This window comes from Oryzias latipes, chromosome 1 (genome assembly GCF_053564925.1).
Source record: "Oryzias latipes strain Hd-rR chromosome 1, Olatipes_Hd-rR_3.1".
Classification (NCBI taxonomy): domain Eukaryota; kingdom Metazoa; phylum Chordata; class Actinopteri; order Beloniformes; family Adrianichthyidae; genus Oryzias; species Oryzias latipes.
This window is the reverse complement of record NC_136237.1, coordinates 29,326,215-29,350,415: the sequence shown is the minus strand read 5'-3', so window position 1 is coordinate 29,350,415 and position 24,201 is coordinate 29,326,215. Positions and strand designations below refer to the sequence as shown.

The following is a 24,201-nucleotide window of genomic DNA, read 5'->3' as shown; positions in this document are numbered from 1 at the left end:
ACATTCTTAAAAGCCAAGACACATTTCTAAAAATATTGTTCCAATTTGATATGAATGTTTACATCATATTTATTAAAATTCCACCACTAGTCAAACCACCAACAACACCATTGGATATAACCTCATCAGCTGCAACCATCACTTCAACACCAGTCACTTCGACCTTGCAACCAATAAGTGAAAATTCACCAAATACAAGTCTGACGTCACCTACAGTTACCACAGCTTCGCCACCAATCAGTTCAACTTCACAACCAATCAGTGAAAGTTCACCACAGACAAGTCCAACATCACCATCGGCCACCACATCTTTACTTCCAATCAGTATAACATCACAACCACTCAGTGAAAGTTCACCACAAACCAGTTCAACATCAGCCTCAGTCAGTACCGTTTTACCTTCAATCACTTCAACGTCACAACCAGTCAGTGAAACTTCACCACAGACAATTCCAACATCACCATCAGTCAGCATAACTTCCACACCCAATGCTTCAACATCACCTACAGTACCACCAGTCAGTCTGGGTTCAACACAAGGTAATATTTTGTTGGAGTGACTTCTTAAAAAAAAAATTATTTCAGCAAGTTGAATCTTATATCTTTTATAATCTTATATAAAGAACATTAAAAGATATAACATGAGCAGATTCTTCTGACATATACATTCAGCACACAGCCTATACATAATGACCTTGAGATAAGAGATTTTAAATTGTTCATGTATTTTGTTTTAATGGAAAGTGTTAACATAAGCTACTAGAACTTTAGTTAACTCATTTCTATCCCATTTTGTCCAATTTAATAATGTTACATTTTTTTTGCAGAAACTGCTTCACCAACAACTGCATTTTCAACATCAGTGATTTCAACTTCAACATCAGGTAAAATGGCTTCAAATCACCTTCTTTTAAGTCAGATCCCTATTAAGCAAATCACATAAGAACCTATATGTCAAATGTCAATATAGACTAATTGTGTCTTCTGCTTATGCAAATCCATGTAATGTATGTTCATTTTCAAAATGTTAGCATTTAAACATTCTTAAAAGCCAAGACACATTTCTAAAAATATTGTTCCAATTTGATATGAATGTTTACATCATATTTATTAAAATTCCACCACTAGTCAAACCACCAACAACACCATTGGATATAACCTCATCAGCTGCAACCATCACTTCAACACCAGTCACTTCGACCTTGCAACCAATAAGTGAAAATTCACCAAATACAAGTCTGACGTCACCTACAGTTACCACAGCTTCGCCACCAATCAGTTCAACTTCACAACCAATCAGTGAAAGTTCACCACAAACAGGTCCAACATCCCCATCAGTCACCACAGCTTCGCCACCAATCAGTTTGACTTCACAACCAATCAGCGAAGGTTCACCACAAACAAGTTCAACATCACCATCAGTCACCACAGCTTTACCAGCAATCAGTTTGACTTCACAACCAATCACCGAAGGTTCACCACAGACAAGTCCAACATCACCATCGGCCACCACATCTTTACTTCCAATCAGTATAACAACACAAACACTCAGTGAAAGTTCACCACAAACCAGTTCAACATCAGCCTCAGTCAGTACCGTTTTACCTTCAATCACTTCAATGGCACAACCAGTCAGTGAAACTTCACCACAGACAATTCCAACATCACCATCAGTCAGCATAACTTCCACACCAATTGCTTCAACAACACCTACTGTACCACCAGTCAGTCTGGGTTCAACACAAGGTAATATTTTGTTGTAGTGACTTCTTAAAAAAATATATTTTTAATAAGTTGTTATATAGATATATAGAACACTAATATATCAAACATGAGAAACTTATTCTAACAAATAGATTCAGCATTCAGCCTATATGTATACTCTGACCTATAGATAAGGGATTTTAATTTTGTTATGTTTTTTATTTGAAAAGAAAGTGTTAATATAAGCTACTTTAGTACACTCATTTATATCCCGTTTTGTCCTATTTAATAATGTTACATTTTCTTTGGCAGAAACTGCCTCAGCAACAACTGCAATTCCAACATCAGTGATTTCAACTGCTTCATCAGGTAAAATGGCTTCAATTCACCTTATTTTAAGTCAGATGCCTGATAAACAAATCATATAAGAACCTATATGTCAAATGTCAATATAGAACAATTGTGTCTTCTGCTGATGCAATTCCATGTATTGTATTTTCTTTTTCAAAATGTTAACATCTGCAAATTCTTAAAAGCCAAGATAAATTTTTAAAAATAATCTTCCAATTTGATATCAGTGTTTACATCATTTTTATCAAAATTCCACCATTAGTCAACCCACCAACAACATCATTGGACATAACCTCATCTGCAACCATCACAACACCAGTCACTTCGACCTTGCAACCAATCAGTGAAAGTTCACCACAAACAAGTTCATCACCATCAGTCAGCACAACTTCCATGCCAATTAGTTCAACATCATCTACAGTACCACCATTCAGTCTGGGTTCAACACAAGGTAAGATTCTGTTGAAATAACTTTATAAAATGTACTCACTGTTTAACAGATCAAATGATGTCTTCTCATACATCAACCATAGAAAGCTAGAGCAATAGCCATAGGAACTTAAGTTGTTCTTCTTTTTTCTTTTAAATAACATTACACATGTGTGTCAGAAACTACACAACCCACAACACTGTCGTCAACATCACTAATTTCAACTTCAATTTTAACACCTTGTTTTACTAAGTTCAACTTCTACAATAGTTATTTCAAAGCCAATTATTTCTACAACTATTGAAGGTAATTTAGGTCATGAAAAATAATATTACATTGGATATTTGATCATAATTTATGTATTCTGTACATGTTATTTATAAAATTTTGCAACTCATGTTTCACTTATGAACCAGCAGTACTTATTTAACGTTTTTATCATTCAGCAGTGACAACTCTGACAGCCACCACAGCTGCAACCAGTGGTACATCTGGCACCACACCTTCTACTGTGCCAATCACTACTGCCCCACCAACCAATCCACCTTCACCCAATGAGGGAGTTCTGTATATTACATTCCGTCTAAGTGACACATTTACAGCTGAACTCTCTGATAATAGTTCTCCGGGATTTAAGTCTTTGGCAAACAAAGTGGTCATAGAGGTAAGACTATGTACATTTAAACGTTTAGTTTTTTCATGACAAATCTTCTAATAACAAACAAACTTACCTCAAAAAAATTATTCACATTTATTAGGAAAATTAATAAATACATACAACATAATAAATTTTTAAAAATTGATTAAGATTTCATAATTTTATGTCTGTTTCACTCTTACTGTTATAAACCAAGACCTATTTAATAAATATGGGAATGTTTATGTTTTTACATGTGCTAGCACAACACATGAACACAACTTCAACAGTTTTGATCCTATATTTCAGGTAAACAGAGTATGCAGACTTATCTTTGGACAATCTTTCCTGCGGTCTCTTATTAATGCATTCAGGTGAGAGAATATTTACATTTTTCTCTTGTACAGTTTCATTATTTTCAATCTAATTGTGTGTGTTTGTGCGTTTTCTGTTACAGGAGTGGCTCAGTGGTCGCAGATATGACTCTGGTGTTTCAGGATAACAACTCAGTTCCCAATGAGAACAATGCAACATTGCAACTTGACAATGAGCTTACCAGCAACAAAACGTCTCTCAATATCATAGATGGCAGTGTTGTAGCAAGTATGTATTAAGTAGCTGGTTAAATGATTACTCAGAGGTCACATTAAATGTTTTAAAATATTACCTTTTTATCATTACGCCACTAAAAAATGTTGGTTGTATTTATTTTATCTGGTTGTTCCTCAGAAATAAGCAAAGCACAATGGAATTTATTCTTGCAGGGAAAGCCAGGACAAAAGCTTTTTCGTTTTATTAATTTAAAATTGTGCTGTTTTTTCAATTATTTTTATAGATTTGACAAAAGATGTTTTAACAACTGTTCCCTCTACAACCGCAACTTTAACACCCACAACAGGTAATAAATATAGACAGTGACACTGTGTTTCTTTGGTGATTGTTAACATTAAGGGTCAAAGTTATGTATAAATTACATCCTAAAATGGTTACACTATGTGTGATCATAGATTATTGTGAAAACAATATAGCCAAGCATATGACTCTCAATATTTATTTCATGTTTTTTTAGTCTCTTTTGTCTTACCAATGACCAATTTCTTTGGAGACAAATGTCTATAGAAATCTTTTAATGTTGGAAAAGCGAAAAACATTAAGAAAATGTTCTCGTTCATGACATCAATTTATTTCTACAGGTAGAGCCAAATAAAATGATTGATCTTTTTATATTTAAATTTGATCATTTTCTCTATCTAGCAGGAGCTGCCACTACTGGAATTCAACCATCCACAACAGGTAATATTAAAACACAACCAGTTATATATACTAATTGTAGGTTTATTTTCAAATATAAAATATGTTTTTGTTATTTATCATCTGAAAACTGCTTATAACAAGATTATCAGTACTACAAAGTGTCGCACATTGTATTTTTTTTGAACAGAACACAATTCTTTTTAAATGACCAATTTGCTTTCACCATTAGTTTTCCCAACACCAACACTGAGCAAAACATCACCTATTGAAAACACATCAACAGTTACTGCACCCTCACCTCCTGTCACTGAGACTTCAGCACCACTCAATCCATCATCACAAACCACCAGCACAACTACAGCATCACTTAGTCCATCGTCAGAAAGTGCCAGAACAACTACAGCATCACTTAGTCCAACATCCGAAAGTGCCAGCACAACTACAGCACGACTCAGTCCATCATCACACCCTGTCAGCACAACTACAGCACAAATCAGTCCATCATCACAAAGTTCCAGCACAACTACAGCACCACTCAGTCCATCATCACACCCTGTCAGCACAACTACAGCACAAATCAGTCCATCATCACAAAGTTCCAGCACAACTACAGCACCATTTAATCCATCATCACAAAGTGCCAGCACAACAACAGCGCCACTTAGTCCATCCTCACAAAGTGTCAGCACAACTACAGCATCACTTATTCCATCATCACAAAGTTCCAGCACAACTACAGCACCATTTAATCCATCATCACAAAGTGCCAGCACAACAACAGCGCCACTTAGTCCATCCTCACAAAGTGCCAGCACAACTTCAGCATCACTTAGTCCATCATCAGAAAGTGCCAGCACAACTCCAGCACCATTCAGTCTATCATCACAAAGTGCCAGCACAACTACAGCATCACTTACTCCATCATCAGAAAGTTCCAGCACAACTACAGCACCACTTAATCCATCATCACAAAATGCCAGCACAACAACTGCGCCACTTAGTCCATCCTCACAAAGTGTCAGCACAACTACAGCATCACTTATTCCAACATCAGAAAGTGCCAGCACAACTACAGCATCACTAAGTCCATCCTCGCAAAGTGCCAGCACAACTACAGCATCACTTAATCCATCCTCACAAAGTGTCAGCACAACTACAGCATCACTTAGTCCATCATCAGAAAGTGCCAGCACAACTACAGCACTAGTCAGTCCATCATCACAACCTGTCAGCACAACTACAGCACCACTCAGTCTCTCATCACAAAGTGCCAGCACAACAACAGCGCCACTTAGTCCATCCTCACAAAGTGTCAGCACAACTACAGCATCACTTAGACCAACATCAGAAAGTGCCAGCACAACTACAGCATCACTTAGTCCATCCTCGCAAAGTGCCAGCACAACTACAGCATCACTTAGTCCATCCTCACAAAGTGCCAGCACAACTACAGCATCACTTAGTCCATCATCACAAAGTTCCAGCACAACTACAGCACCACTTAATCCATCATCACAAAATGCCAGCACAACAACTGCGCCACTTAGTCCATCCTCACAAAGTGTCAGCACAACTACAGCATCACTTAGTCCAACATCAGAAACTGCCAGCACAACTACAGCATCACTTAGTCCATCCTCGCAAAGTGCCAGCACAACTACAGCATCACTTAGTCCATCCTCACAAAGTGCCAGCACAACTACAGCACTACTTAGTCCATCATCACAACCTGTCAGTTCAACTACAGCACCACTCAGTTCATCAGTTCAACCTGCCAGCACAATTTCTACACCACTCAGCCCATCATCACAAACTGCCAGCACAACATTTGAAGCATTTAATTCATTTTCAACCACAGTTAAAACAACACCAGGAAGTTTATTTTCCATAATAGTTACTTCAAAGCCAATAACTTCTATAACCACAGAAGGTAAGTTAGGTCATGAAAATTAATATTACCAGTTTTTTCAGATGATTACTTTTTAAAATGTATTTTATTTCTTTTCCATGCATTACATCAACTCTTTTTTAAAAGTGGAGCCATAAGAAATATATTCCCTGTTTTATATTTTAATTTTATCATTTACATTTTGTGGCAGGTGCTGTCACATCTTCCTCTACAACAGGAAATGAGCCAACCACAATAGGTAATATTACAACTGAACCAGTTATACATAATTATATATATGTCTTATTTTACATGTGAAAAACCCTATTGTCATTTATCATCTGAAAACTGCTTCTGACGGGATTTACATAACTTACATAACATTTGGCATATAGTAATTATTTAAACAGAATGAAAAAATAAATAACTGAACCATTTGCTTTCACCACTAGTTTTGCCAACAATAAGCAAAATATCATCTACTGAGTACACTTCAACCGTTGCTGCAACCTCACCACCAGTCACTGCAACTTCCCCTTCAGTCACTTCAACTTCATCTCCAGTCACTGGAACGTCCCCTCCATTCACTGCAACTTCACCTCCAGTCACTGCAACTTCAGCACCAGTCACTGCAGCTTCATCTACAGTCGTTTTTACTTCAACTCCTGTAACTGAAACTTCACCAAATGTTACAGCATCTTCCCTGTTTGTGAGCACAACTCCAACACCAACCGCTGCAACTTCCCCACCAGTCACTGCAACTTCTTCAAACATTACAGTGTCCACACCCATTGTCAACACTTTTCCAACACTATCCGGTGCAACTTCCCCACCAGTCACTGCAACTCCCCCACCAAATAATACAACTTCAACACCAATTACAAAAACATCACCAGAGCAAAATACAACCTTCCAAGTCGAAACTACTGTATCTGGACCCACATCTACTACACTTTCACCAGGTAACATGGGCTATTTTAAAAAATGAATAAAGCAGACCCCCCTTTTTCTATACAGTATATTCATTTTTCAGTTGAAGGAATATCTTTTGAACATTTGCCATTCCTAATTCATGAACATATATAAAATTTTAATATTTTATTCTTCTCTGCCATTCTTCATACAGCACCGTCAACCATTGCTACAAGTGGAGCATCGGTTCAGACTACTCCAATTCCAACTACTAAACCAGTCACCACCCAACCTGATGTGACCACCCCAACAACTGTTGCACCCACAACCGTTCTCCCAACAGATCCTCCCACAGGCAATGAACGAGCAGTGAGCATTTCCTTCCGTCTTCTTGACACATTTACATCAGATCTTGAGGATAGGAACTCTGCGAGATTTAAACAACTTGCTCAAGTATTGATCATCCAGGTACAGTTTTTTTCCCTACACTATTATTCTTTTATATATATATTATACGTTTCTTCATTATTTTCCATGACATTTTGTTTTAGGTAAACATTGTGTGCAGAAAAATCTATGGAGTCTTATTCCTTCGGTCTTATGTCATTACGTTCCGGTAAGAGTGCATGCTTTTACATTAAAATCTATGTATTTTAAATATAGTTTATTGTTTAATAAATCATTTGGTCTTTGCTTACATTTCAAAAAGTGACTTCTTCTCTGTTTTATCACAGGAGTGGATCAGTGCTCCCTGAAATGGGTTTGGTATTTAGAGACAACAGCTCAATTCCCACAATGGAAAATGCAACAACAGTACTTAACACTGAACTTACCAGCAACAATACCGGTCTGAACATTTCAGCTGGCAGTGTTAATGCAAGTACGTATGCAAGAATACCGGCTGACTTGTTTCCTCATTCATTTGTAATGTAATGAATTGTATGCCTCCACATTTTATATCTGTAAAAACTGACAAATTGTTTTTGATGCAGCCAACTACATTGATCCCACAACTACAACAACCACACCAACTGTCCCGGCTACAACAATCTTAACAACTCTCCCTGCTACAACACCCACAGCAGGTAATAAAATATAGACAGTTAAACTCTTTTTCTGTGGCATTAAACAGACTTTTTTAAGGTAATATCAAACAGCGCTAGAATTACCTTTTCCAGAAGATTTGACATGTGACATCATAAGAATGTTTTAATGGGAAAAATGTAAAGCACAATTTTATTTAATTAACCATTAGTTATTGCAACTTCACTTACAGTTTGTCCAACTTCATCATATGTCACTGCACATACAGCATCAGCCAACACAACACCAACAAGTAAAACTTCATCAATAATTAGTCCAACTTCAATACCAATTAGTACATCTTCACCAAAGTTTAATACAACTTCACCTGCAGTTAGTACAACTTCATCATCAGTCACTTCATCTACACCATCAACCATAGCATCTCTAATACCAACAAATCAAACTTCACCAGCAGCATCTTCACCAACATTTAATGCAACTTCACATATATTTAGTGGAACCTCAGCAACAGTCACCGTATCAGCACCAGTCCAAGAATCTTTATCAACAGTTAGTGCAACATCAGCAACAGCTAAAGAAACTTCACCAGTTTTAACAATCTTACCACAGCAAAATATAACGACACAGCAAGTTAAACCAACCACATCTATGCCAGGTAAATTGTGCTCCAAAGAAACTGAGAGTTCAATAAATATTAAGCATCAAAGTTTTGTAGAAAAGTAATTTCTAATATGGTTACACCATATATGTTTATTAATTATTGTGCAAACATATAGGTTTTCTTACCACAGAAGTAGAAATTATTGAACCTTCCCATTTTCCCAGTCTTCAAAAGTGCACATAGTCAAGCATATTACTTTAAATTTCTCTATCATGATTTTTTAGTCACTTAGGTCTTACCACTTCCAGCAGTATTTTTTTTGTTATATTTTTTACATTTTATTTTATGTAATTGTTGTTTTGATTTGAAACACGACATATTTGAATTTGAATTGAATTTATGATTCCATTTCTTTCTAATACATGACATCAACTTATTTCTACAGGTCGAGACATAAGAAATATTTTTCCTGTTTTATGTTTTAATTTGATCATTTTCATTATGTTGCAGGTGCTGTCACATCAAGTGCTCTCTCTACGACAGGAAATGAGCCATCCACAATAGGTAATATTAAAACACAACCAGTTATACATAAATTTTGCTGTCTTCTTTTACATGTAGAAGACGTCTTGTTCTTTTATAATATACAAACTGCTTATAACAGGATTTACAGAACTGCAACATGTGGAACACTGAACTTATTTAAACTGAACACCACATTTTGAATTAACCAATTTGTTTTCACCACTAGTTTTGCCAACACTAAGCAAAACATCATCTACTGAGAACACTTCAACAATTACTGCTACCTCACTTCCAGTCACTGCAACTTCACCTCCAGTCACCGCAACTTCACCTCCAGTCACTGCAACTTCACCTCCAGTCACTTCAAATTCACCTTCAGTCACTGCAACTTCCTCCACATTCACTGCAACATCATCTCCAGTCACTGGAACGTCCCCTGCATTCACTTCATCTTCAGTCCCTTCAAATTCACTTCCAGTCACTGCAACTTCACCTCCATCCACCGCAAGTTCACCTCCAGTCCCTTCAACTTCACCTCCAGTCACTGTAACTTCACCTCCTGACACTTCATCTTCACCTCCATCCAATCCAACATCACTTAAAGTCACCGAAACTTTATCTCCAGTCACTGAAACTTCCCCTGCTTTCACTGCAACTTCATCTCCAGTCACTTCAAATTCACCAACAATAACTTTAACTTCACCTACAGTCACTGCAACTTCACCTCCATCCATTGCAACTTCACCTCCAGACACTCCAACTTCACCTCCATCCACTCCAACTTCACATCCATTCACCGAAACACCACTTCCAGTCACCGCAACTTCATCTCCAGTCACTGCAACTTCCCATGCATTCACTGCAACTTCATCTCCAGTCAGTTCAAATTCACCAACAGTAAATTTAACTTCATCTCCAGTCAGTTCAAATTCACCAACAGTAAATTTAACTTCATCTCCAGTCACTGCAACTTCATCTCCAGTCACTTCAAATTCACCTTCAGTCACTGCAACTTCCCCTGCATTCACTGAAAATTCATCTCCAGTCAGTTCAAATTCACCAACAGTTACTTTAACTTCGTCTACAGTCTCTGCATCTTCACTTCCATCCACCACAATTTCACCTCCAGTCCCATCAACTTCACTTCCACTCACTGCAACTTTACCTCCCGACACTTCATCTTCACCTCTATCCACTCCAACTTCACATCCATTCACCGCAACATCACTTCCAGTCACCGGAACTTCATCTCCAGTCACTTCAAATTCACCAACAGAAACTTTAACTTCACCTACAGTCACTGCAACTTCATCTCCAGTCACTTCAAATTCACCAACAGTCACTACAACTTCGCCTACAGTCACTGCAACTTCATCTCCAGTCACTTCAAATTCACCAACAGTCACTACAACTTCATCTCCAGTCACTGCAACTTCATCTCCAGTCACTTCAAATTCACCAACAGTCACTACAACTTCGCCTACAGTCACTGCAACTTCATCTCCAGTCACTTCAAATTCACCAACAATAACTTTAACTTCACCTACAGTCACTGCAACTTCACCTCCATCCATTGCAACTTCACCTCCAGGCACTCCAACTTCACCTCCATCCACTCCAACTTCACATCCATTCACCGAAACACCACTTCCAGTCACCGCAACTTCATCTCCAGTCACTGCAACTTCCTCTGCATTCACTGCAACTTCATCTCCAGTCACGTCAAATTCACCTTCAGTCACTGAAACTTCACCTCCAGTCACTGCAACTTCATCTACAGTGACTTCAAATTCACCTTCAGACACTGCAACTTCATCTCCAGTCACTTCAAATTCAGCTACAGTCACTGCAACTTCCCATGCATTCACTGCAACTTCATCTCCAGTCAGTTCAAATTCACCAACAGTAAATTTAACTTCATCTCCAGTCACTGCAGCTTCATCTCCGGTCACTGCAACTTCATCTCCAGTCACTTCAAATTCACCTTCAGTCACTGCAACTTCCCCTGCATTCACTGAAAATTCATCTCCAGTCACTTCAAATTCACTTTCAGTCACTGCAACTTCCCCTGCATTCACTGAAAATTCATCTCCAGTCAGTTCAAATTCACCAACAGTTACTTTAACTTCGTCTACAGTCTCTGCATCTTCACTTCCATCCACCACAATTTCACCTCCAGTCCCATCAACTTCACTTCCACTCACTGCAACTTTACCTCCCGACACTTCATCTTCACCTCTATCCACTCCAACTTCACATCCATTCACCGCAACATCACTTCCAGTCACCGGAACTTCATCTCCAGTCACTGCAACTTCACCTCCAGTCGTTTTTACTTCAACTCATGTAACTGAAACTTCACCAAATGTTACAGCATCTTCCCTGTTTGTGAGCACAACTCCAACACCAACCGCTGCAACTTCATCTCCAGTCACTTCAACTTCTTCAAACATTACAGTGTCCACAACAATCGTCAACACTTCTCCAACACTATCCAGTGCAACTTCCCCACCAGTCACTGGAACTCCCCCACCAAATACTACAACTTCAACATCAACTACAAAAACATCACCAGAGCAAAATACAACCTTCCAAGTCCAAACTACTGTATCTGGAACCACATCTACTACACTTTCACCAGGTAACATGGGCTATTTTAAAAATTGAATAAAGCAGACCCCTTTTTTTCTACACAGTATATTCATTTTTCATTTGAAGGAATATCTTTTGAACATTGGCCATTCCTTATTCATGAACATATATAAGATTTTAATATTTTATTCTTCTCTGCCATTCTTCATACAGCACCGTCAACCATTGCCACAAGTGGAGCATCGGTTCAGACTACTCCAATTCCAACTACTAAACCAGTCACCACCCAACCTGATGTGACCACCCCAACAACTGTTGCACCCACAACCGTTCTCCCAACAGATCCTCCCACAGGCAATGAACGAGGCTTGAGCATTTCCTTCCGTCTTCTTGACACATTTACATCAGATCTTGGGGATAGGAATTCTGCGAGATTTAAACAACTTGCTCAAGTATTGATCATCCAGGTACAGTTTTTTTTCCCTACACTATTATTCTTTTATATATACATAATACGTTTTTTCATTATTTTCCATGACATTTTGTTTTAGGTTAACATTGTGTGCAGAAGAATCTATGGAGTCTTTTTCCTTCGTTCTTATGTCATTGCGTTCCGGTAAGTGTGCATGCTATTACATTAAAATCTATGTATTTTAAATATATTTTATTGTTTAATAAATCATTTGGTCTTTGCTTACATTTCAAAAAGTGACTTCTTCTCTGTTTTATCACAGGAGTGGATCAGTGCTCCCTGAAATGGGTTTGGTATTTAGAGACAACAGCTCAATTCCCACAATGGAAAATGCAACAACAGTACTTAACACTGAACTTACCAGCAACAATACCGGTCTAAACATTTCAGCTGGCAGTGTTAATGCAAGTACGTATGCCAGAAAACCGGCTGACTTGTTTCCTCATTCATTTGTAATTTAATGAATTGTATACCTCCACATTTTATATCTGTAAAAACTGACACATTGTTTTTGATGCAGCCAACTACATTGATCCCACAACTACAACAACCACACCAACTGTCCCGGCTACAACAATCTTAACAACTCTCCCTGCTACAACACCCACAGCAGGTAATAAAATATAGACAGTTAAATTCTGTGGCATTTAACAGACTTTTTTAAGGTAATATCAAACAGCGCTAGAATTACCTTTTCCAGAAGATTTGACATGTGACATCATAAGAATGTTTTAATGGGAAAAATGTAAAGCACAATTTTATTTAATTAACCATTAGTTATTGCAACGTCACATACAGTTTGTCCAACTTCATCATATGTCACTGCACATACAGCATCAGCCAACACAACACCAACAAGTAAAACTTCATCAATAATTAGTCCAACTTCAATACCAATTAGTACATCTTCACCAAAGTTTAATGCAACTTCACCTGCAGTTAGTACAACTTCATCATCAGTCACTTCATCTACACCATCAACCATAGCATCTCTAATACCAACAAATCAAACTTCACCAGCAGCATCTTCACCAACATTTAATGCAACTTCACATATATTTAGTGGAACCTCAGCAACAGTCACCGTATCAGCACCAGTCCAAGAATCTTTATCAACAGTTAGTGCAACATCAGCAACAGCTAAAGAAACTTCACCAGTTTTAACAATCTTACCACAGCAAAATATAACGACACAGCAAGTTAAACCAACCACATCTATGCCAGGTAAATTGTGCTCCAAAGAAACTGAGAGTTCAATAAATATTAAGCATCAAAGTTTTGTAGAAAAGTAATTTCTAATATGGTTACACCATATATGTTTATTAATTATTGTGCAAACATATAGGTTTTCTTACCACAGAAGTAGAAATTATTGAACCTTCCCATTTTCCCAGTCTTCAAAAGTGCACATAGTCAAGCATATTACTTTAAATTTCTCTATCATGATTTTTTAGTCACTTAGGTCTTACCACTTCCAGCAGTATTTTTTTTGTTATATTTTTTACATTTTATTTTATGTAATTGTTGTTTTGATTTGAAACACGACATATTTGAATTTGAATTGAATTTATGATTCCATTTCTTTCTAATACATGACATCAACTTATTTCTACAGGTCGAGACATAAGAAATATTTTTCCTGTTTTATGTTTTAATTTGATCATTTTCATTATGTTGCAGGTGCTGTCACATCAAGTGCTCTCTCTACGACAGGAAATGAGCCATCCACAATAGGTAATATTAAAACACAACCAGTTATACATAAATTTTGCTGTCTTCTTTTACATGTAGAAGACGTCTTGTTCTTTTATAATATACAAACTGCTTATAACAGGATTTACAGAACTGCAACATGTGGAACACTGAACTTATTTAAACTGAACACCACATTTTGAATTAACCAATTTGTTTTCACCACTAGTTTTGCCAACACTAAGCAAAACATCATCTACTGAGAACACTTCAACAATTACTGCTACCTCACTTCCAGTCACTGCAACTTCACCTCCAGTCACCGCAACTTCACCTCCAGTCACTGCAACTTCACCTCCAGTCACTTCAAATTCACCTTCAGTCACTGCAACTTCCTCCACATTCACTGCAACATCATCTCCAGTCACTGGAACGTCCCCTGCATTCACTTTATCTTCAGTCCCTTCAAATTCACTTCCAGTCACTGCAACTTCACCTCCATCCACTGCAAGTTCACCTCCAGTCCCTTCAACTTCACCTCCAGTCACTGCAACTTCACCTCCTGACACTTCATCTTCACCTCCATCCAATCCAACATCACTTAAAGTCACCGCAACTTTATCTCCAGTCACTGAAACTTCCCCTGCATTCACTGCAACTTCATCTCCAGTGACTTCAAATTCACCTTCAGTCACTGCAACTTCCCCTGAATTCACTGCAACTACATCTCCAGTCACTTCAAATTCACCTTCAGTCACTGCAACTTCCCCTGCATTCACTGCAACTTCATCTCCAGTCACTTCAAATTCTCCTTCAGCCACTGCAACTTCATCTCCAGTCACTTCAAATTCACATTCAGTCACTGCAACACCACTTCCAGTCACCGAAACTTCATCTCCAGTCACTACAACTTCCTCTGCATTCACTGCAACTTCACCTCCAGTCACCGCAACTTCACCTCCAGTCACTGCAACTTCACCTCCAGTCACTTCAAATTCACCTTCAGTCACTGCAACTTCCTCTACATTCACTGAAGCATCATTTCCAGTCACTGCAACTTCACCTCCATCCAGCGCAAGTTCACCTCCAGTCCCTTCAACTTCCCCTGCATTCACTGCAACTTCATCTCCAGTGACTTCAAATTCACCAACAGTCACTACAACCTTGCCTACAGTCACTGCAACTTTATCTCCAGTGACTTCAAATTCACCTTCAGTCACTACAACTTCATCTCCAGTCACTGCAACTACATCTCCAGTGACTTCAAATTCACCTTCAGTCACTGCAACTTCCCCTGCATTCACTGCAACTTCATCTCCAGTCACTTCAAATTCTCCTTCAGCCACTGCAACTTCATCTCCAGTCACTTCAAATTCACATTCAGTCACTGAAACTTCCCCTACATTCACTGCACCTTCACCTCCAGTCACTTCAAATTCACCAACAATAACTTTAACTTCACCTACAGTCAATGCAACTTCATCTCCATCCACTGCAACTTCACCTCCAGACACTCCAACTTCAGCTCCATCCACTATAACTTCACATCCATTCACCGCAACAACACTTCCAGTCACCGAAACTTCATCTACAGTCACTACAACTTCCTCTGCATTCACTGCAACTTCATCTCCAGTCACTTCAAATTCACCTTCAGTCTCTGCAACTTCCCCTCCAGTCACTGAAACTTCCCCTGCATTCACTGCAACTTCATCTCCAGTGACTTCAAATTCACCAACAGTCACTACAACCTTGCCTACAGTCACTGCAACTTCATCTCCAGTGACTTCAAATTCACCTTCAGTCACTACGACTTCATCTCCAGTCACTGCAACTACATCTCCAGTGACTTCAAATTCACCTTCAGTCACTACAACTTCCCCTGCATTCACTGCAACTACATCTCCAGTCACTTCAAATTCACCAACAATAACTTTAACTTCACCTACAGTCACTGCAACTTCATCTCCATCCATTACAACTTCACATCCATTCACCGCAACATCACTTCCAGTCACCGCAACTTCATCTCCAGTCAATACAACTTCCTCTCCATTCACTGTAAATTCATCTCCAGTTACTTCAAATTCACCAACAGTAACTTTAACTTCACCTCCATTCACTGCTACTTCATCTACAGTGACTTCAAATTCACCTTCAGACACTGCAACTTCATCTCCACTCACTTCAAATTCACCAACAGTAAATTTAACTTCAACTACAGTTACTGCAACTTCACCTCCAGGCACTGCAACTTCACTTCCAGTCACTCTAACTTCCCCTGCATTCACTGAAACTTCATCTCCAGTCAGTTCAAATTCACCAACAGTAAATTTAACTTCACCTACAGTTACTGCAACTTCACCTCCAGGCACTGCAACTTCACCTCCAGTCACTCTAACTTCCCCTGCATTCACTGAAACTTCATCTCCAGTCAGTTCAAATTCACCAACAGTAAATTTAACTTCACCTACAGTTACTGCAACTTCATCTCCAGTCACTGCAACTTCATCTCCAGTCACTTCCAATTCATCTTCAGTCACTGCAACTTCACCTCCAGTCATTTCAAATTCACCAACAGTTACTTTAACTTCGTCTACAGTCACTACAACTTCACCTCCAGTCGTTTTTACTTCAACTCCTGTAACTGCAACTTCACCAAATGTTACAGCATCTTCCCTGTTTGTGAGCACCACTCCAACACCAACCGCTGCAACTTCCCCACCAGTCACTGCAACTTCTTCAAACATTACAGTGTCCACAACAATCGTCAACACTTCTCCAACACTATCCGGTGCAACTTCCCCACCAGTCACTGCAACTCCCCCACCAAATACTACAACTTCAACATCAACTACAAAAACATCACCAGAGCAAAATACAACCTTCCAAGTCCAAACTACTGTATCTGGAACCACATCTACTACACTTTCACCAGGTAACATGGGCTATTTTAAAAAATGAATAAAGCAGACCCCCTTTTTTCTACACAGTATATTCATTTTTCATTTGAAGGAATATCTTTTGAACATTTGCCATTCCTTATTCATGAACATATTTAAGATTTTAATATTTTATTCTTCTCTGCCATTCTTCATACAGCACCGTCAACCATTGCTACAAGTGGAGCATCGGTTCAGACTACTCCAATTCCAACAACTAAACCAGTCACCACCCAACCTGATGTGACCACCCCTACAACTGTTGCACCCACAACCGTTCTCCCAACAGATCCTCCCACAGGCAATGAACGAGCCTTGAGTATTTCCTTCCGTCTTCTTGACACATTTACATCAGATCTTGGGGATAGGAACTCTGCGAGATTTAAACAACTTGCTCAAGTATTGATCATCCAGGTACAGTTTTTTTTTCCCTACACTATTATTCTTTTATATATACATAATACGTGTATTCATTATTTTCCATGACATTTTGTTTTAGGTTAACATTGTGTGCAGAAGAATCTATGGAGTCTTTTTCCTTCGTTCTTATGTCATTGCGTTCCGGTAAGAGTGCATGCTTTTACATTAAAATCTATGTATTTTAAATATAGTTTATTGTTTAATAAATCATTTGGTCTTTGCTTACATTTCAAAAAGTGACTTCTTCTCTGTTTTATCACAGGAGTGGATCAGTACTCCCTGAAATGGGATTGGTATTTAGAGACAACAGCTCAATTCCCACACTGGAAAATGCAACAACAGTACTTAACACTGAACTTACCAGCAACAACACCGGCCTGAACATTTCAGCTGGCAGTGTTAATGCAAGTATGTATGCAAGAACACCGGCTGACTTTTTTCATGTTTCATTTGTAATCTAATGAATTGTATGCCTCCACATTTTATATCTGTAAAAACTGACATATTGTTTTTGATGCAGCCAACTACATTGATCCCACAACTACAACAACCACACCAACTGTCTCGGCTACAACACCCACAGCAGGTAATAAAATTTAGACAATTAAACTCTTTTTCTTTGGCATTAAATAGACTTTTTAAGGTGATATCATACAGCGCTAGAATAACTTTTTCCAGAAAATTTGACATGTGACATCAGAGGAATATTTTAATGGGAAAAATGTAAAGCACAATTTTATTTAATTAACCAGTAGTTATTGCAACTTTACTTACAGTTAGTGCAACTTTATCATCAGTCACTGCACCTACAGCATCAGCCAACACAACACCAACAAGTAAAACTTCATTAAGAATCACTCCAACATTGAACTTATTTAAACTGAACACCACATTTTAAATTAACCAATTTGCTTTCACTCTAGTTTTGCCAACACTAAGCAAAATATCATCTACTGAGAACACTTCATCAATTACTGATACCTCACCTCCAGTCACTTCAAATTCACCTACAGTCACTGCAACTTCACTTTCAGACACCACTACTTCACCTCCAGTCACTGCAACTTCACCTCCATTCACTGCAACTTCATCTCCAGTCACTTCAAATTCACCAACAGAAACTGCAACTTCACCTCCAGTCACTGCAACTTCATCTCCAGTTACTTCATCTTCACCAACATCCACTGCAACTTCCCCTCCAGTCACTGCAACTTCATCTCAAGTCACTTCATCTTCACCTTCAGTCACTGCAACCTCACCTCCAGTTACTTCATCTTCTCCAACAGCAACTTCATCTTCAACAACAGCAACTTCAACTTCATCTACAGTCACTGCAACTTCACTTCCTGTCACTGCAACATTATCTCCATTCACTGCAACCTCACCTCCAGTCACTTCAAATTCACCAACAACAACTGCAACTTCACTTCCAGTCACTGCAACTTCATCTCCAGTTACTTCATCTTCACCAACAGTAACTTCAACTTCATCTACAGTCACTGTAACTTCAACTCCAGTCACTTCAAATTCACCAACAGCCACTGTAACATCACCTCCATTCACTGCAACATCACCTCCAGTCACTTCAAATTCACCAACAAAAACTGCAACTTCACTTCCAGTCACTGCAACCTCAGCTCCAATCACTTCAAATTCACCAACAGCAACTTCAACTTCACCTCCAGTCACTGCAACTCCATCTCCAGTCACTTCATCTTCACCTTCAGTCACTGCGACCTCACCTCCAGTTACTTCAAATTCACCAACAGCAACATCAATTTCATCTACAGTCACTGCAACTTCTACTCTAGTCACTGCAACTTCACCAAATGTTACAGCATCTTCCCTGTTTGTAAGCACAACTCCAACACCAACCGCTGCAACTTCACCTCCAGTCACTGCAACCTCACCTCCAGTAACTTCAAATTCACCAACAGCAACATCCACTTCATCTACAGTCACTGCAATTTCACCTCTAGTCACTGCAACTTTACCTCCAGTCACTGCAACTTCACCTCCAGTCGTTTCAAATTCAACTCCTGTAACTGCAACTTTACCAAATGTTACAGCATCTTCCCTGTTTGTGAGCACAACTCCAACACCAACTGCTACAACTTCCCCACCAGTCACTGCAACTTCACCAAATGTTACAGCATCTTCCCTGTTTGTGAGCACCACTCCAACACCAACCGCTGCAACTTCCCCACCAGTCACTGCAACTTCTTCAAACATTACAGTGTCCACAACAATCGTCAACACTTCTCCAACACTATCCGGTGCAACTTCCCCACCAGTCACTGCAACTCCCCCACCAAATACTACAACTTCAACATCAACTACAAAAACATCACCAGAGCAAAATACAACCTTCCAAGTCCAAACTACTGTATCTGGAACCACATCTACTACACTTTCACCAGGTAACATGGGCTATTTTAAAAAATGAATAAAGCAGACCCCCCTTTTTCTATACAGTATATTCATTTTTCAGTTGAACAAATATCTTTTGAACATTGGCCATTCCTTATTCATGAACATATTTAAGATTTTAATATTTTATTCTTCTCTGCCATTCTTCATACAGCACCGTCAACCATTGCCACAAGTGGAGCATCGGTTCAGACTACTCCAATTCCAACTACTAAACCAGTCACCACCCAACCTGATGTGACCACCCCTACAACTGTTGCACCCACAACTGTTCTCCCAACAGATCCTCCCACAGGCAATGAACGAGCCTTGAGTATTTCCTTCCGTCTTCTTGACGCATTTACATCAGATCTTGGGGATAGGAACTCTGTGAGATTTAAACAACTTGCTCAAGTAGTGATCATCCAGGTACAGTTTTTTTTCCCTACACTATTATTCTTTTATATATACATTATACGTTTCTTCATTATTTTCCATGACATTTTGTTTTAGGTTAACATTGTGTGCAGAAGAATCTATGGAGTCTTTTTCCTTCGTTCTTATGTCATTGCGTTCCGGTAAGAGTGCATGCTTTTACATACAAATCTATGTATTTTAAATATATTTCATTGTTTAATAAATCATTTGGTCTTTGTTTAAATTTCAAAAAGTGACTTCTTCTCTGTTTTATCACAGGAGTGGATCAGTGCTCCCTGAAATGGGTTTGGTGTTTAGAGATAACAGCTCAATTCCCACACTGGCAAATGCAACAACAGTACTTAACACTGAACTTACCAGCAACAACACCGGCCTGAACATTTCAGCTGGCAGTGTTAATGCAAGTACGTATGCAAGAAAACCGGCTGACTTTTTTCATGTTTCATTTGTAATTTAATGAATTGTATGCCTCCACATTTTATATCTGTAAAAACTGACATATTGTTTTTGATGCAGCCAACTACATTGATCCCACAACTACAACAACTGTCCCGGCTGCAACAAACTCAACAGCTGTCCCGGCTGCAACAAACTCAATAACTGTCCCTGCTGCAACAAACTCAACATCTCTCCCAGCTACAACAAACTCAACAACTGTCCCTGCTACTGCAAACACTTCTGCAACCACAGCGTCTTCCACCACTTCTACTACAGCAACCACACCAGCAACAGACCCTCCAACTTCCACAGAGGGAACCCTTAGGCTTAAATTTCGTCTTGTCAGAGTGTTTAACCCAGATTATGCCAACAAAGATTCAGCAGCTTACAAGGCTTTAGCTTTAGAAGTTATCACTGAGGTAATAATCCAGCAAAGTGCAACTTTCTCCTATTGCAAACTGCCAAATACTAATAAAAAAAACCTAATTTTAGTAAACAAAAGAAAACAGGCAATTTCTTGTTTTCTCTCTTTGTTTTAAAGTATTTGCATACATGTCTGACACTTTCACTGTCTTTCAGATTAACAGAATTGGCAAATTGCTGAACCCATCAGCCTTCAAACGGTTCATTATTAATTCATTCACGTAAGTTATTACAGAAACAACTGTTTAAATGTCATTTGACTAGGTATATTAAAGAATTTCTATGTATTTTTTACTACAGGAGTGGATCCACGGTTATAGACGGGTATCTTATTTACTCTAAAACGTTAGTTCCAGATGCAGCCACGACTAATCGACTGTTTGAAACTCAACTGCAAAGCTCAGTCTTAGATTTCATAAAAGGCAGTGCATCTGTGGGTAAGTAACAACAATATTCTTTATGTAAATGTTTAAAAACTTTTTTGGGGAACTAATGGGAAAACTATAAAAATGTAGGATCAAAATATCATCATACAGACTTTAGTGCTGTTTCTTTAAATTTAAAGAATATTAGGCCTTAAGAATCATCTGAATTAACCAAAGGATCTTTTATTCAATTGTTTCAGAGTCAACAACAACATCAAGCAGCCCTCCACAACCCACCATGGGCACATTGGCCTTCTTTTCACTGACTGTGCTCGCTGTAGCACAGATGCTTATCAGCATATAGAACCAAAGCTTTGACTTCAACCAACTTATCCCACAGTCTTTTTTTGAAATGTATACAAAAGAGCAGAAGAAAATATGTGTGTTGTGAATTTTGCAACTGCAGCATATGGTAAAGGGATGAATGCAATCAGTCAGAAATCACGACAAATTAACAGTATTTTTTAGATTTAATATCATATGCTATTTATATTACTAATCAGTTCTCTGTGATAAAAAAAGTTCACATTATGTATTATTTTTTTGTTTTGAGAATGAAAGCTATTTCATTGAAAAATGCACATATATCAATGAAAGTGAACAAAATATTTATTTCTTATTTAAAAGGGCTTTGCAGTTAACTATCTAGAGGCATTGTGCACTCTGAAAGAGAACAGGAGTTTAGATTTGGATGTAGACTACAACATAACTCAAACAACTGATGCTAAAAACAGGGATGCCTGGAATTCCCAGACAACATCTTAGAGTAACTGTTCTCTTTGCTTTTTTCAAATATTTATTTTGAAGCTACATCCATAAAAAAGAGATTAAGTGAGTAAATAATTTTAAATATGTTGCTTTTGCAGGATCAAAGCAGTTTTGAAAGAATGTGCACTGCCTTTAAATCAGGTATTTATTGCTTGTCGGAAATGTCAGTGTACTGTCATTCTAGTTATTTGTAAGCATTTTCTTCTTTAGCAGATTTTACTAAATTATTTCTGTATATGTCTTATTGAGGGGGGGGGGGTAATAAAACTGTATTATTAATCAACTGAGCAATTAAAAAAAGCATTCAAAAAACTTCTTTGCATTTGACTGTTTTATACTTTCTTTGCATTTTTTTTCAACAACATTCTTTTACAAGGTTGCAATAATAATGCAGTTTCTCAATTGACTACGATATCAGAGTACCTTTTATGACTCCATATCTGAAAAAAAACAGTCATAAATTTATTACAGTTCTTCTCAAATGCTAAAACACAAAGGCCAGTCCCTTAAACCAAATGACCAATTGTCCAAACACATTTACTAAATCTAGCCATCATTTTCCAATGGCATAAACACATTTCACATAAATACACACTTCACAAAACACAATCCTCCATTCTCATAAATCTTGACACATTGTTCTTTGCTAAAACACAAGTTGCAAAAGGACTCTGCTCATGTTCTCAAATGAAAGCTCATGTGATGCAAAATGCTTGCCACAGTCAGCAATATTTGAACACAATGAACACACCTGACGTCATTCATTACTCACAACAACTCAAAATTGAAGACACTTGTTTCTAATGCTGTGACCACATTTATAAAAAGAAGTTCAGAGAGCACAGTTTAATGAAGATTTCAAACAAATACAATGGATAAAGGATGAGTCAGGGGAAGTGGAATTCGAGTCAGAGGAGGGAGAAGAGCTGGCCATCGAAGAAGAGAAGCAGGCCAATGAGGAAGAGGAGTTCAAATCAGAGGAGGAAGAGGAGCAGGCCAACAAGGGAGAGAAGGAGGTCCAGGAGGGAGAGCAAGCTAACCTCGCACCATCATTACAGACGAGATGCGAGCAACAGTCTTTGACCATGTCATTGTCCATAGCATGACAATGGGTGAAGAAGAACTAAGAGTTTGTCCAAACTTTAGTAGGTTCACCGTGGCCACCATTATCAGGGCATTCAACCTGCAGAAATGAAGGCAAAGAAGCTGTAACATCATTGGCAAAGAGCCATCACTGAGGTTCCTGGCCCACGGGGGGTGGGGGTGGGGGGTGGGGTAATACTACTCTTTGTGTGGCTATTGGCTTGTGGGGGCTTGTCCACTGGGATGCTGTCCTTGGGTCCAAAACCGTCAAATTGGGCGGAAAACCGACCATTTTTCTTTTTTTAGATTGATGTTAGATACGGGAAGGGGGGGGGGGGGGGGGGGGTAGAAGGGTGATTTTAAGGGGGGGGGGGTAAAACCATGAAGCAGCATAAAGCAACAAGTTGCTGGGTGTTTATCATTTCGGTGAGGTTTAGATGTAATACAAATCTAGAAGGGGCAGGGCCTTTCCACACACACACTCAAATGTTATAAACACACCTGTTGGCTGCAAAGATGTCCACATGTCAACATGTACACAGTAAAGATAGTGTTCACACACACATACTTATGCTTTCAAACCAACTAGTGTGAAATATTTCATTCAATCACACAAAATATTAGTGCAAAGGTGAGCTAACACCTGTGCTTAACCATTGTGCTATCCTAGGCACTTAAACTTTGGGAGTTGGGTCATCTAGACCCACTAGACAATGCTCTGGACCTTTTTTCTTCAATGATTTGTGATTT

General features: G+C 38.6%; 1 protein-coding gene across 39 annotated transcripts in view; it reads left to right on the top strand.

Annotated features, from left to right (window-relative positions):
- The window catches only part of LOC105358519 (uncharacterized), a 44,266-nt gene extending 21,585 nt beyond the window's left edge, over positions 1-22,681 (top strand). For 13 of the 39 annotated variants that reach the window (XM_078952854.1, XM_078952944.1, XM_078952932.1 and 10 more), the window contains 38 exons: positions 91-540; positions 828-884; positions 1,129-1,746; positions 2,017-2,073; positions 2,318-2,506; positions 2,932-3,149; positions 3,432-3,496; positions 3,580-3,725; positions 3,958-4,020; positions 4,377-4,415; positions 4,606-6,306; positions 6,476-6,523; positions 6,717-7,226; positions 7,391-7,644; positions 7,728-7,792; positions 7,911-8,056; positions 8,169-8,261; positions 9,335-9,388; positions 9,576-11,990; positions 12,155-12,408; positions 12,493-12,557; positions 12,676-12,821; positions 12,934-13,026; positions 14,094-14,147; positions 14,335-17,043; positions 17,208-17,461; positions 17,547-17,611; positions 17,730-17,875; positions 17,988-18,053; positions 18,244-18,303; positions 18,391-19,887; positions 20,052-20,305; positions 20,390-20,454; positions 20,573-20,718; positions 20,831-21,171; positions 21,332-21,396; positions 21,476-21,612; positions 21,801-22,681. In XM_078952854.1, coding sequence (XP_078808980.1) covers positions 91-540; positions 828-884; positions 1,129-1,746; positions 2,017-2,073; positions 2,318-2,506; positions 2,932-3,149; positions 3,432-3,496; positions 3,580-3,725; positions 3,958-4,020; positions 4,377-4,415; positions 4,606-6,306; positions 6,476-6,523; positions 6,717-7,226; positions 7,391-7,644; positions 7,728-7,792; positions 7,911-8,056; positions 8,169-8,261; positions 9,335-9,388; positions 9,576-11,990; positions 12,155-12,408; positions 12,493-12,557; positions 12,676-12,821; positions 12,934-13,026; positions 14,094-14,147; positions 14,335-17,043; positions 17,208-17,461; positions 17,547-17,611; positions 17,730-17,875; positions 17,988-18,053; positions 18,244-18,303; positions 18,391-19,887; positions 20,052-20,305; positions 20,390-20,454; positions 20,573-20,718; positions 20,831-21,171; positions 21,332-21,396; positions 21,476-21,612; positions 21,801-21,904 — 13,709 coding nt within the window. In that variant the 3' untranslated portion in view covers positions 21,905-22,681. The remainder of the gene's footprint in view (positions 1-90; positions 541-827; positions 885-1,128; positions 1,747-2,016; positions 2,074-2,317; positions 2,507-2,931; positions 3,150-3,431; positions 3,497-3,579; positions 3,726-3,957; positions 4,021-4,376; positions 4,416-4,605; positions 6,307-6,475; positions 6,524-6,716; positions 7,227-7,390; positions 7,645-7,727; positions 7,793-7,910; positions 8,057-8,168; positions 8,262-9,334; positions 9,389-9,575; positions 11,991-12,154; positions 12,409-12,492; positions 12,558-12,675; positions 12,822-12,933; positions 13,027-14,093; positions 14,148-14,334; positions 17,044-17,207; positions 17,462-17,546; positions 17,612-17,729; positions 17,876-17,987; positions 18,054-18,243; positions 18,304-18,390; positions 19,888-20,051; positions 20,306-20,389; positions 20,455-20,572; positions 20,719-20,830; positions 21,172-21,331; positions 21,397-21,475; positions 21,613-21,800) is intronic. The other 26 variants (XM_078952939.1, XM_078952923.1, XM_078952894.1 and 23 more) reach the window with 23 other exon arrangements.
- Positions 22,682-24,201: the final 1,520 nt, after the last annotated feature.